Source organism: Arvicola amphibius, chromosome 12, assembly GCF_903992535.2.
Source record: "Arvicola amphibius chromosome 12, mArvAmp1.2, whole genome shotgun sequence".
NCBI classification, from domain to species: Eukaryota; Metazoa; Chordata; class Mammalia; order Rodentia; family Cricetidae; genus Arvicola; species Arvicola amphibius.
This window is the reverse complement of record NC_052058.2, coordinates 24,582,110-24,595,575: the sequence shown is the minus strand read 5'-3', so window position 1 is coordinate 24,595,575 and position 13,466 is coordinate 24,582,110. Positions and strand designations below refer to the sequence as shown.

At 45.7% G+C, this 13,466-nt stretch overlaps 1 protein-coding gene across 1 annotated transcript in view; it reads right to left on the bottom strand.

Moving 5' to 3' along the window:
• Sh3bp5 (SH3 domain binding protein 5) overlaps window positions 1–13,466 on the bottom strand; it is a 68,642-nt gene that overhangs the window by 33,785 nt on the left and 21,391 nt on the right. Inside the window, exon 3 of the mRNA XM_038348656.1 lies at window positions 12,215–12,343. Within this exon, the coding sequence (XP_038204584.1) occupies window positions 12,215–12,343 (129 nt within the window). The remainder of the gene's footprint in view (window positions 1–12,214; window positions 12,344–13,466) is intronic.

Genomic DNA, 13,466 nt, shown 5'->3' with positions numbered 1-13,466 from the left:
AGCAGCACCAGATCATCTTCGCTGGTGCCTGAGCCTGGCTCACCCCAGCTAAGCAATAGGTGTGTGCACAACAGGCCTGCGTGGCTTCACAAGCCGTGAGTCAGAAGCCCAAAGGAAGGGCAGCTAACACCCCAAGCTCTCCTTCACCTGCTAACACCTCAGGGCAGCTTCCTTCTTGCCAGACGTAGCCCATAAAAATAAATACAAGAGGCTGGAGAGATGGCTCAAGGGTTAAGGGCGCTTGCTGTTTGAGAGAGAATTCCTGGAAAGAGGCTGCGGCTGCAGAGGCAGACTGGCTGATAACCGGCTGTGGAATGCTGCAGGTCCAGAGGACAATTACCTTATCTCAGGCTAGCTGGAGGCCGGCCCCTGGACATCCATTCCGTGCCTAGTCGGTATCAGAACATCTTGTGACTAACAGATAAAACCCTTTGGAATTTAGTAACGTAACAGACCACTAGCTTCCATCAAGCCAAAAGTCAAGAATGTCATCGAGTAGCATCTCAGGCTCACAGACTACCCCATCCTGCTGTGTCTGCATCCCTAATGCACCCAGTCTGTTTTCTAAATGCCTCGATTCATAACCTTGTTTTGTTACTATAAAACTCCATGAACACATGTGGTGGTGCACACCTTCAATCCCAACACTCGGGAGGCAGAGGCAAGTGGATCTCTGTGAGTTTGAGGCCAGCCTGGTCTACAGAGTGAGTTCCAGGACAGCTAGGGCTACACAGAGAAACCCTGTCTCAATGAAAAGAACATACAAACAAAAACAAAAAAAAAAAAAAAAAATGAAAATTCCATGAAACTGCCTGTGTGGAAACAGGGAAGCTGGATAAGCTAGCTCTGAGTTTCCTGGGACTTGGTCCATCAATCTACTTCTAGAATAAATTCTTATTCCCTTCGAGGTGGACAGTTGTGTTTTTACATCAACATGCTCTTGCACAGGCTGCCCTTAACCTGCTGTCCTCTGGAATGCTGGGAGTACAGCTGTATGTATGTCATGTTTATGGGTTTTTTGTTTTTGTTTTGTTTTGTTTTGTTTTGGCAATTCTGGTTCTCAAACCCAGGGCCTTGAATAGACTAAGAAAATGTTTTACTGAGCTACATTCCCAACCAAATTAATTCACCAGATTTTTTTTTTTTTTTTTGGTTTTTCGAGACAGGGTTTCTCTGCAGCTTTAGAGCCTGTCCTGGAGCTAGCTCTTGTAGACCAGGCTGGTCTCGAACTCACAGAGATCCGCCTGCCTCTGCCTCCTGAGTGCTGGGATTAAAGGCGTGCGCCACCACTGCCCAGCTTCACCAGATTTTTTAAAGGGTCATTTTCATGGGGAAATATAAATCAAAGGGGGAAATATAAAGTCACATGTGGGGGTGGGAAAAAAGGAAAGCAGGGGCACCCCCAAAGTAAAAAAACAGGAACTGAAAATATACCAAAGTGCTCTTGAGAAGCCCTGCCCTCTGGCCAGAACTCAAACCATGTTGTGTGACAGCATAAAAGGCCTACCTATGTTGACCAAACTGGTTACAGAAACACATGCAAATTAAGAGTTTCTGCAACTCTTTCCAGGGAATGCCTGTGGCGTGCAGAGAGGAAGGAAGGGACTGTCCATCTACTCCAGTGCCACATTCTAGCAAAAACAGGAAGCACAAGTGGGTGTGGAGGTTCCAGTCAGCTCAGCTCTCAGGGAGGCAGAGGCAGGAGGATCGCACGTTCCAGGTCAGCTCGAGCCACGCATCAAGTTCCTGTCATCTCTCTGATAAAAATACATAGCAGCTAACCAGAAATACCAAGGGGCTCCGTGGCTTCAGACCATGTAGAGAACTCTACAACACCGTTCTTTTCTCACCACTGTACCATGGTGCCCATGTGCTGCCCACCCAGCAAGGCTTCCTGGGAATCAGCATGCCCCAGAGGAAAGCCAACTCCCAGGATTTAGAAAAGCAGGCCGTTGGTAAAGAGTCCCGGGTATGGCAATGGGCTCCTCCTGCTTCACTGCCTGGCTAAGACTTTGAACAAGCAATCCTCTGGGACGATCTTCCTGCCACCTACACTCAGGAAGAGTCAAATGCAAGTGCGTCCATGCCACTGCCAGGGAACCCTCCTCCAGACGGGCCAGGCCATATCTCTTTCTAGTTCGAGCCCTGGGCCAGGATGCTTGAGGCAGAGCTCAACAGCCAAGCAGGAGGTGCAGCCAACCCCAAGGTGTGGAAGAATTCGCTGCAGTCAAGATGTGTCCCTGTGTGTTGGGGGTGTTGGCTTGGCAGAGGCTGCCACTCATCTCCAGAGCCCACTCAAGTTTAAAAGTGCTGCTTTCAGTCAGGTGTGAGGCTGCACATCTTTAATTCCAACACTTGGCAGGGTAGAGCCCTTAGAATTTTAGGCCACCCTTGGTCAACATAGCAAGTTTCCAGGCCAGCTTAGAGCTACATTATGAGGACCCTGTCTCAAAAAAAAAAAAAAGAAGAAGAAGTAACTATTGGCTTCCTGAGCACGTGACACACACTAGTGATCCTAAGGCTAAGGGCCACATGGACTAGTAATGAAAAACCATATATGATATATATGATATATATATAATCTATCTGATATATATATGAAATATATCATATATATCTATATAATGAAGGTAGAGAACAGATTTTTATGAGCTCAAAGGCCTGGTGTACATAGGGAGTCCCAGGCTAGCCAAGGGCTATATGGAAAAACCTTGTCTCAAAACACACACACACACACACACACACACACAATAAATAAATAATAAATAAATAAATAAATAAATAAATAAATAAATAAATAAATAAAAGACAAGGAAGAAAAGAATCTCAGCTTTCCCAGACTCTGCAGCCAAGACTGCCAAAGCAGGGCACATCCTCTGGGCATGAGAGAGGCTAAGGGCAGCCTTCCACTTCCTCCACACTGTAAATCAATTCTCCTGGGGGCCGAGCACCCCCTCACTCCACTGCAACGCTTACTTCAGAGGCAGTATGCATGACGCAGTTCCCAGAACTGGCCTGTGGCCACCCAGAGGAATGTGGACCGGGGCCACAGACGTACGTCATCAAGCCGGATCTTCTCACCCAGTCCCACAGTGAGAACTGACTGGGCAGAAGGATGGCACAATGAAGCCGTGCTGCAGTACCAACGACGGACAGTGTGCTGTGAGGGGGGCCCAGGCTAAGACAAGCACCTCCAACATAACCGGCCAGCAAGCCCTGACAAACCCGTGTTCGATCCCTCGGGACCCCACGTGGCAGAAAGAGAAAACTGACTCTTGAAGGCTGTCTCTTGAAGGCTACATGACACAGCACACGTGTTCCTGGACAGACAGACATGCACATCAGCAAACATAAAAATCAAAAGGAACCTCTGGCTACCCAAGCTATAGTGATAAATATTTGTGTTTTAATAAGTAAAGCTTGCCTGAAGATCAGAGGGCAAGGCAGCCACACTAGTCTAGCCATACAGGACAGGGAGTGGTAGCATACACCTTTAATCCAGGACTTGGGAGACAGAGGGATCTCTGAGTTCAAGGCGACTCTGGGCTATACAAGATTGAATCTGTCTAAAAGAGAAAAAAGAGCTCACACAATGGTGGGATCACAGGCCTTTAATCCCAGCACTAGGAGGTAGAGAGAGGAGCAGAGCTGGGTGGAGAGCGGGAATATAAAGGGGAAGAGACAGGAGTTCAGTGGAGAGTGGAGTCTGAGGTTGTGGAGAGCACTGAGGACTGTCCCTTTGTTTGTCTGAGCCTTGGTAGAGGTAAGAGCTCTCTAGTGGCGTGGCTGCTTTGCCTTTCTGTTCTTCAACTTGAACCCCAATATCTCTCCCTGGGTTTTTATTACTCATGCTACACCCAGCCCAGAAGAGACAGGTAGCAGAGAGGAAGGACCTGCAGACAGACATCAGTCCGTTGTGCACCCTGCAGTCTCCTCAGTTTGCCCACGGGTTGGTCAGTCATGATTATACAGTCTCTAAGTGCCTACAATGTGCCAACAATCGGATGGCAGCCAGAACCAGGCAAACCAGGGTCCAGTCCTTGCCGCTCTCTTCTCAGGGTCTGGGAACTCCTCAACCTGTTATCCCTGAGAATGAGGAAGCTAATCCCACTCTGACACCTTGACACAAATGATCTAACTGCCACAGGCCAAGCTGCCTGGTACCTCCTCAGTCACTCAGGACTGCAGTGCCTTGTGGCCAGCTTAATCTCCCCAGGCCGGTTCTAACAGGAAGTCCCTTCAAGTGTGTAAAAGAGTACCTCCCCTCTCCTCCATCTTTAACCTCTTGACTCTTGCCCTTCCACACACATCCTGTCACATCCTCCCTATCACTGAATTTCCTGCCCTCTCAAGATGTCTTCCCCCTAAGGCGTCCATCCAGCCACCTCCACCTAATTGTTCTGAGAAATGACACACACCCAAGCTAGACCTGCTCTCTGACAACCACCCTATTGCCAGTCAGACCGCCCCACACAATCCTGAACAACACTAACAACTAAGTCATTAGGCATTAACCTGCCCTTGTGTTCACTCAGATGAGGCCTCCGAACTGGAAAGGTTTGGGTCGAGGGCCCCCCCAAAGCACATCGTCAGGCTCTGATATTAATTTTATCATTTGTAAAATAATGAGGAGGAGGGAGAGGGTGGGAAGATGACTGAGCGATTGAGAACACCTAACTGCTCTTCCAGAGGACCCAATTCTATTCCCAGCACCCCACATGGTAGCTCACAAACCATCTAAAACTCCAGTTCCCGGAGATCTGACACACTTTTCTGGTTTTTTTTTTTTTTAAGCTAATGATAGCAAGCATGATACCTAATGTAGTTAGAACCTTAATCAAGTGGCGTTTCTGACCTGGGCGTGCTGGTTCACACCTGAAATCCGAGCACATGGAAGACCAGTTTAGGCTACTCTGACTCAAAGCCCAACAAAGCTAAATGGTGCTCATTCATATAGGAACACCACACAACATAAGAGCTCTCCTGCATCCTGCCCCACCATGCCCCAGTGGGTCTGCAGCTTGTGCCCATTCTCTCATTGGCCCTTCATGCTCCATCCCTGAACGGTACCTCAGCTCCCTTGACCGCTTTTCCCAGGCCCCTAAGCAGACATACTTAGCCCTGTTCATATTCACGCCACTTTCCCTTCCCTTAGACCTCTGTTCTCCTGCCATCCCCACGGCCTCTCTTTTTGGCCTCCAGGCTTTCCTGGTCAGTAGCATCCCATAGAGATGTTATTCCATGGCGTGGTCAGCACACTAACTGGGCCTCTGGCTCTTAGCAAGCCCAGGTGACCCCCTGCCTCACACATGAATTCCATACCTGCAAGCGTACCTGGTTGCTAAGCTTCCTTCTAACCCCAGATCAATGCTTGGGATGCTCCCAGGGTCCTTGAGAGACATGCAGGGAGTGACAGCAGCCATCTCAACCATGTTCTGAGCTGGGGAGATTCTGCCTTCTGGTTCTGCTCTCATGCAGTAAGAGGATCCTCTCTCCATGGCCTATTTTTTACATTTGTGTTCTTTCTGCGATTTTGCTACTTAAATTAGCCTCAAAGGGCAGTGATAGCCGGGCGGTGGTGGCGCACGCCTTTAATCCCAATACTCGGGAGGCAGAGGCAGGCGGATCTCTGTGAGTTTGAGGCCAACCTGGGCTACAAGAGCTAGTTCCGGGACAGTCTCCAAACCAAAAAAAAGGGGGCAGTGATAGAGAGATCCTAGAGCCAGTGAGCACACGACTGTGACATACCTCACGGAGCAGAGCCGTGTGCAAGCTGAGCTTCACACAGCCGTGGGCTGTTGGTGGCAATGAGTCGGTTAAGGAGTTAAGTGTGCAATACACATTTCAGAGAAAGGAAGAGGAAATTTGCCAACATGAATGTGTTCGCTCTCCTAAGTGCTAGAACATCCGTGGTACATAAAGAAGCTACAGACAGATGAAAAAGTAGCTGCACTTGTGGAATGCATTTGGTACTGATGTTTTTATGTATCTGCTCCCAGTCAGGAAAAGTCTTTCTCTTATTCTATCTACCTAGATTATTTCTTTTGTTTGTTTGGTTTTTATTGTCTTTTTTAAAAGACTTATCTTCATTATTTTTAATCAGGTGTGTATATGTGTGGCATCAAACTCCCTGGAGCTGGAGTTGTAAGCAGTTGTGAGCTGCCAGGAGTTGGTGCTGAGAAACACTAGGGTCCTCGGCAAGAACAGTATGTGTGCTTCTCTGTGCAGTCATCTCTCACTGTATTTTTTTAAAGTAGCAGATTCACCATAGATATACGATATTTGACAGAAAGATTATCTAGAACAATGCATTTTCAAACTAATGCTTCCAGGACACTAAAATAATCACCAGGGTAAATTACACGAACGCCTGCAGGTGGAGATCATTTTTCTCCACCTCCTGGAATAGGGCTGGTCAGGTGACTCACTCCAGCAAGAAGGATATCAACAAACATAAAATCAAGCAGAGACCTAAGAAGGGTCTCTTTCTGTTCCTGAAATCCAACACCACGTGAAAGGACCAGTCTGTCCTATTGAATGAGAGACAGTCACCCCTGCCACCCCAGGTGACAACCAACCAAGTCTAACAAATAAGGTCATCCATCCGAGCTGCTGGCAGCCAACCGTGTACACCCAGGGTTGGCAAAACCACTGCTTAGCAAAGCCATAAGCTAAATAAGCATTTCAAGCCACTACATCACAGATGGTTTGATTTGTAGCATAGCTGACAGACAACTCATTTTATTAGAACGGGAGGCTCTGACTCTAAGAGAACTGCTAAGGTCCCATAGCTAACTGGTGACCTGGGGATCCTAAGCCGGGCAAGTCTGACGTCACAGGTCAAGCTCTGCCAGTTCTCCTCCAGCCAAGTCACTTCACAAATTCCAAACGTTTCCTCACTTCACGACTCTCCTACAGAAGGTTAAATGTAGAACATGGCCTTAGGTGGCCCCATAAACATGCAGCGCTGAGCCTTTTGACCTGGTCATTTTGTGCTGACACTGCCCTTACAGATGACAAAGGGCTCTGCCTCCCCATCCAACCATTTCAAAACAAGACTGCCTGTGCTGACCGACGAGCGCGATGTGGTAGTTCAAGCAGGAGCGTACCATCACCCTAAAAGATGGGGGAAGTGGGATGGCTCAGAGGACAAAGATCCCGATCACCAGGCCTAAGTATCTAAGTTTGTAGCTACAAATATTCTATGTCCCGCTGGTCCCCCTGGACCGGGTTTTCTTGGCCCACTTGCTCCCAAAGCCACTTATAAAATAATCATCCTGAGGCTTAATTTTAATTACATATTCTTTGGCCTATTAGCTCAGGTTTCTTATTAACTCTTACATCTTAAATTAACACATTACTCTTATTTTATATTTTACCACGAGGCTCATGGTTTGTTACCTCACATTTTGCTTCTTGAGCAGCTGCATGGCGTCCACCTGACTCTGCCTTCTTTCTCCCGGCATTCAGTTTAGTTTTCCTGCTTAGCACTACTCTGCCCTGCCATAAGCCAAAGCGGCTTCTTTATTGATCAATGGTAATAAAACATAATCACAGCATATAAAGGGGAATCCCACATCATCTCCCCTTTTCTGTATAAATAAAAAGGAAGGTTTTAACTTTAACTTAGTAAAATTATATATAACAAAACATGTATCAAGCAAGAATTACAGTATTTAGTCTATTTGTATCTGACAAAATTAAATATTTTACCATCTGTCTTTGTGAGTCTAAAGTTTTATATCTAATTTATCTTTTATTATAACTAAGGGAAACTATAACTATCTGTCTTGAACTCCAAAGACCCCATAAGGATATAATATTACTTAAGTAAACAAGAAGTATACTGTAAGACTAGAAGTGACAGACATCTAGCTGCCTGGACAGTCACCCAAAGTTCTTTTGTAACATTGGGGTATCCATCTTTAGCTTATAGGTTCCATAATATCTGGCAGACTTTTCAGTGAAGCAGAAAATTTGAAGATCTGATCTGCCTTTTACTGGCAAAGTTCATTTGTTTCTTTCTTTTGTGTCCTGCAGAATGTCTGGCAGACATTTCTTCTGTGAAGCGGGAACCCTGAAGGACCATCCTGTCTTTGGAAAGTTTAGCAGTCACTTTTCTGAGGGTCTTGCATGTCCAGTTCATATAGCATACCACCAAGCAGTCCAGGCAAGAGCAGTTTCTTGCCAAATGGCTAGCCTTATCACACTGAAGGCAAATTCCATAATGAGTTTCTTCAATGACCATCAACCCCTCTTTAGTAACTAATGCTGCCAGAAGCAGACATGTCTCACCATCAAGAAAAGTCTACTATCTTAAAACATTTTAAATGTAATATTTTATAGGTCTTTGAGGTGTTGAAGATTTTCTAATTGAAATATATTTCTGTATATCTAGAAAACCTAACATGACTAAAAGTTTGACTATTATAGATGACTATTAATCTGTATTTCTTAACTGTACATTACATTTTTAAATAAGCTGTATAAATGTAATATTTTTACACACACACACAGTATTAACAAACTGGACCTTACATTTGTATCAATAGACCAAAATCCATACTAATGTAAAGTATTTATCACCATATCATATTCCCCTTGTTTTTTGAAAAGAAATTTACTATGACCGTTAACCATTTATAGCCAACCCTTTTAAAATGAAAATAAACATTTATAAACAGTTATTTTTGGAATTTGGGCATAGTTTTCTCTAAACTGCTTCCTGTTGCTTGTTGGGTGAAGTATTTTTAGGGTTCACAGAGGCCTTTCAGGGTGTCTTGTTACAGCAACCAACATTGGACTGGAAGGAATCCGTAGGTTCCCATCCTCTGTGGAAAAAAAAGTAGAACCTCTTTTCCAAAGTAACATAGCCTTAGACTCAAATTCTGAAGTCAAGATACCTTTAAAAAATTCAAAGAAAACACAATAATGTACATAATCCAGACTCTGTCTATTTTTTATCTTTATGTGGTTTTTAAAAATATTTTTACTATCTCCTTAAAGACTTTGGTTTGTTTTGTAAAACAATTTATTTCTTTTTATAACTGTCTCTTTTTCAGTCTCTCCCAAGCCTATGTACATTTTTTTAAAAAAACACACTGTGACTTGTTTAGAGGTCTTTTACGTTTGAATCTGTCCTACTGTGTATCTGTAATCCTTTCCAGACCAGGAGCATTTTTTTTTTAAAAATGGTAAGCAGCTTGGTTGTGGTGGCCCTGGATGCTGGCTCTGCCTCTCTCAGCCTCTCAATATGGTGGAGGTACCTTCACTGTCAGCTCTGGGACCGCCCCGTGGGAGTTCTGCTTACCACCTCAACTTTGGGAAGCAGCATGCGGCACATAAACCCTTTTTGTCTCAGTAAAAGCTAAATCTGCCATGCAGCATGCTGCACAGTCTGGAAATGTTTCTCTGTGTGTGGTGGTGGGAATCCACCATGCTCTCCTGCCTGTGTACATCTAGCAGCTCTGATCCAGGTACTTGCTCAGGTGGGGAGTACTGAGCTGTGGGTGCGCTCTCAGCTACTTTCCTCTTAATCCAAAGCAGGCGTATAAGCACTTGGACCTGAAGTGGGTGGTGGGTCATGTGGGTCAGCCCCACATTGGGCACCAGATGTAGCTACAGTAATTCTCCATCTCACTGGACCCCCTGGACTGGGTTTTTTCTGCTTGCCTGTTCCTGAAGCCACTTATAAAATAACCATTCTGAGGCTTAATATTAATTACATAGTGTTTGTCCTACTAGCTCAGGATTCTTATTAACTAACTCTTACATCTTAAATTAACACATTTCTACTATTTTATATTTTACCACAAGGCTCATGATTTGTTACCTCACATCTTGCTTCTTGGGCAGCTGCATGGCGATGGCCTGACTCCCCAGAATCCACATTATAGAAGGAGGGAACAGATGTCAATAAACATACACATGAAGGGAATGCTGACATGTGACACACTAGGGGTGAAAACTAGGGATATACATCAAATAAAACGATTCAGTCACAGATAATGAACACTCTTTGATAACTCAATACTTATGAGGTGTCTAGAGTAGGCACGCTCCTAGGAGAGGAAGCAGAAGGATTGTTGACAGGGTCTGTGGTGAGAGGAGTGGGGAGTTGACTCTCTAGTCATGGCTACAGCATCTAAATCGGAGAAAAGTTCTGGTGGTCTAGGTTGCATAGCAAAATAAACGTTAAGGCCACTCAACTGGTACACTTTAAGATGGTTAAACGGAAATTTTCTTGTTATATTCTTGTTTTACCAATTTAAAAAGAGAAAAGCAAAACAAAACAAAAAACCCAGCAAATAAACAAAGGTTGGATTGCCAGTGATAACGAGAGGTCCAAGAATACCGCTGAGGTAGTTCGACCCCACAGAACAGAGCCAGCAGAGGCACATGCCACCGCAGACACATCAGGGCCGCCCTGAAAGCAAGCTTTCACCCAAGCACAACAGCTCTCAAGTCAGTCCCCTACCACAGCCCAGTTTAGAAAAGATGGCATGGTCTGGCTTCTCTTTGTACTACCTGGACTTGGTCTCAGGGTCACAGGACAGCCTGATTTATTGTCAAGAAAAAGATTTGATCTTGAGAACAAGGCCATACAGAGTTCTGACGCAGAGTTATAATTTTTGCTGGTCCTATGACTACATGTCTTTCTAAACTCATTACAGAAAGCCAAGCTGTAGGAAAGGTTTTTCTCCTTGTAAGTATCCTATGGGATTCAGTGAGACGTTGGCTGGGGACACAGGCATTCCAGATGTGCGAAACCGCCACTGAAGAGTGCAAAGACAGAGGGGGAGGAAGGGAAGGAGGGAGCAAGTAAGCCAGTTCTAAATTTTCCACAATAAATCTTTAAAAAAAAAAAAAAGACATTGAAACCCAAGCTCATCCAGGGACCCTGCTATCAGACACAGCCTCTCATTTCAGCCCTAAGAACAATGCCATCAGCATTTCAAGAACGCGATGCAGAAGCTCAGGATGTACTCTTAGAGGAAGTGCTTGGCAGGACCCTCAGCTACAACCCTTGCTGGGCGAGTCAGAAGGGTTTGCAAACATCAAAAGGAAGGGATCTGGGATGAGGCCAAGGAAGAAAACAGGAACCCCACTTGGCAGCAGCTGAGGTGGACACTCTCCTACCATCAGAAAGGTTACAGGGCCACTCACAACATCTGGCTCAAGCCCAGGTAACCTGTCACCCAAAGAGTGAAATGTAACATCCTGCCTGCCTCAGCCTTCACAAGCTTCCAGTTCCTCCATGAGAGACCAAAGTCCCTTGGAGCTGAGGGCAGAGGCACCCCATCCCTTCTCCCCACTTCCCACCAGCAAGCAGGAAAAAGGTCAGTGAGAGGCTTTGCAGGTTCAGCTGTAGATTCAATTCCCTCAAGACTCATCCTGCCTCTGTCCACTGCAGCCAGCTACTTCCCTGCTAGGACCTGGAACTATCTGGCTACACCTGATAACTGAATAGATGCCCAAGGGATTAGGTGACCATGGTTGTTATCCTCAGTGTCAAAAGGAAAGAGAAGGAAGAAATATGCCACAATCCACTGCTCCCTCGCAGGTAAGGTACCTCCCAATACAGCTCCCTCCTACCCCTGTCCCAAAGGAGATTTGGGCAACAGAAAAGAAAGGAAGGTTATGAAACCCATGAGGCCCCACCCACCAGGTATGATTTGGATAAAGCCAACCAGACAGCTTTGCTCCCTCAGCTATGAGCAGGAAAGGTTTGGAGGGATGTGAGTGATGATGAGAACTCTAAGTCAGGGAGGTAGAGGAGGATGAAGGATTGGCTTGTGGTTCCCACGCCCATCATTTACTTGTTTGTTCATTGATTCCTTCTGTAGGCAATACCCAAGACAAATCTTGACATGTCAGGAGGTAAGAAGTGCTACCCGAGAGGAGGAACGCACAAACTCTGGACACATTCGCAATGCCCATGAGTCTAGCTCTCCAACTCAGAGGAATCAGCCAAGTCATGCCACAAGAGACATATCAGCACCCATACGGTGTCAATGGTGTCATGAGCTCAAGTGGAGCTGATGGGGGCAGGGTCGAAGAAAAGCGATCAAATACAGTCATCCTTGTACAAAACCATGGCCATTTCACATAGGACGAGTATGTCTATCCTGCAGTGGGAGATACAGAAATCTAAGGGTGACCCCCAAGTGCAGTTGGGAGCAGTGGCAGGGGAGACATCTGCAGGCCACCTTACCTGCCTTGCCACCCTGCGGGCCTCCCAGTAGGGCTTTGAGTCCTCCACAGATTTGCCGATTTTCTTCACGAGTTCGTCTAGCTTCACCGTTGCCTCGACCAGGACGGATCGGAATTTCTGACGTGCGTCCTGTAGCCAGGAAGAAGACAGAGGAAACATCATCAGGCTCAGGGAGGAAGCTGCCAACGCCTGCTGCATCTGACCAGAGACACCTGGATGGAATTCACACATCGCAGGAGCCCAGTGCCAGGCATCTGAAAGCTGCCAGTCATTCTAAGAAGGATCCAGAACCCACACTGTACAACCAGTGCTACCACCAGCTACATGAGAGCTTCAAGCTTGTCACGTGACTGAGAAGAAATCGTATTTGCAACTTACTTTAGCTACATGTACATGTTGGGCTTTCCAACCACTCATCCATCCAGTCACCCATTCGGAGTCACCTTACCATGGCACCGAACACTCAGATCTTCCTGCCTCCACCTCCCTGGCGCTGAGATTTAATCCGCATTCACAACTACACCATGTAATTTAGGTATTTTATTTATGTGATTTAAAAATCTTGTAAAAATGTGCACACCCTTAACCCCAGCACTTGGGAGGCAGAGGCAGGTGGATCTCTGTGAGTTCAAGGCTAGTCTAGTATAGAGGACAAGTTCTAGAACAGACAGAGCTATTACACAGAGAAATTCTGTCTTGAAAAACCAAAAAAAGTATCTAGCGACTTACTGTGGGATAATGCTGTTGTATATTGCAAAGATTTGTCACTCATATTGGTTTAATAAAATGCTGATTGGCCAGTAGCCAGGCAAGAAGAAGTTGGGGCAACCAAACTAAGAATTTTGGGGAGAGGAAAAGCTTAGATGCAGTCACAAGCCAGATGCAGAAGAAGCAAGATGAGAATACCTCACTGAGAAAAGGTACCAAGCCATGATGGCTAAACATAGACAAGAATTATGGGTCAATTTAAGTTGTAAGAGCTAGTTAATAATAAGCCTGAGCTAAGAGGCCAGTTTATAATTAATATAAGCCTCTGTGTGTTTCTTTGGGACTGAACGGCTGTGGGACAGAAACTTCTGGCTACAATGACTTATGTTAGACACCCTGTGTATGTTAAACCTTCCTGGTCATCTGGGTAAGAACTCTCAGTGGTCTTCGGTGGCTTCAGTTCATATGACCACACCATTTCCCACACTTCCTCGGAGCTCTAAACCATGGGACTCACAAGTGTTAAACAGAGTGCAAGCTTGCC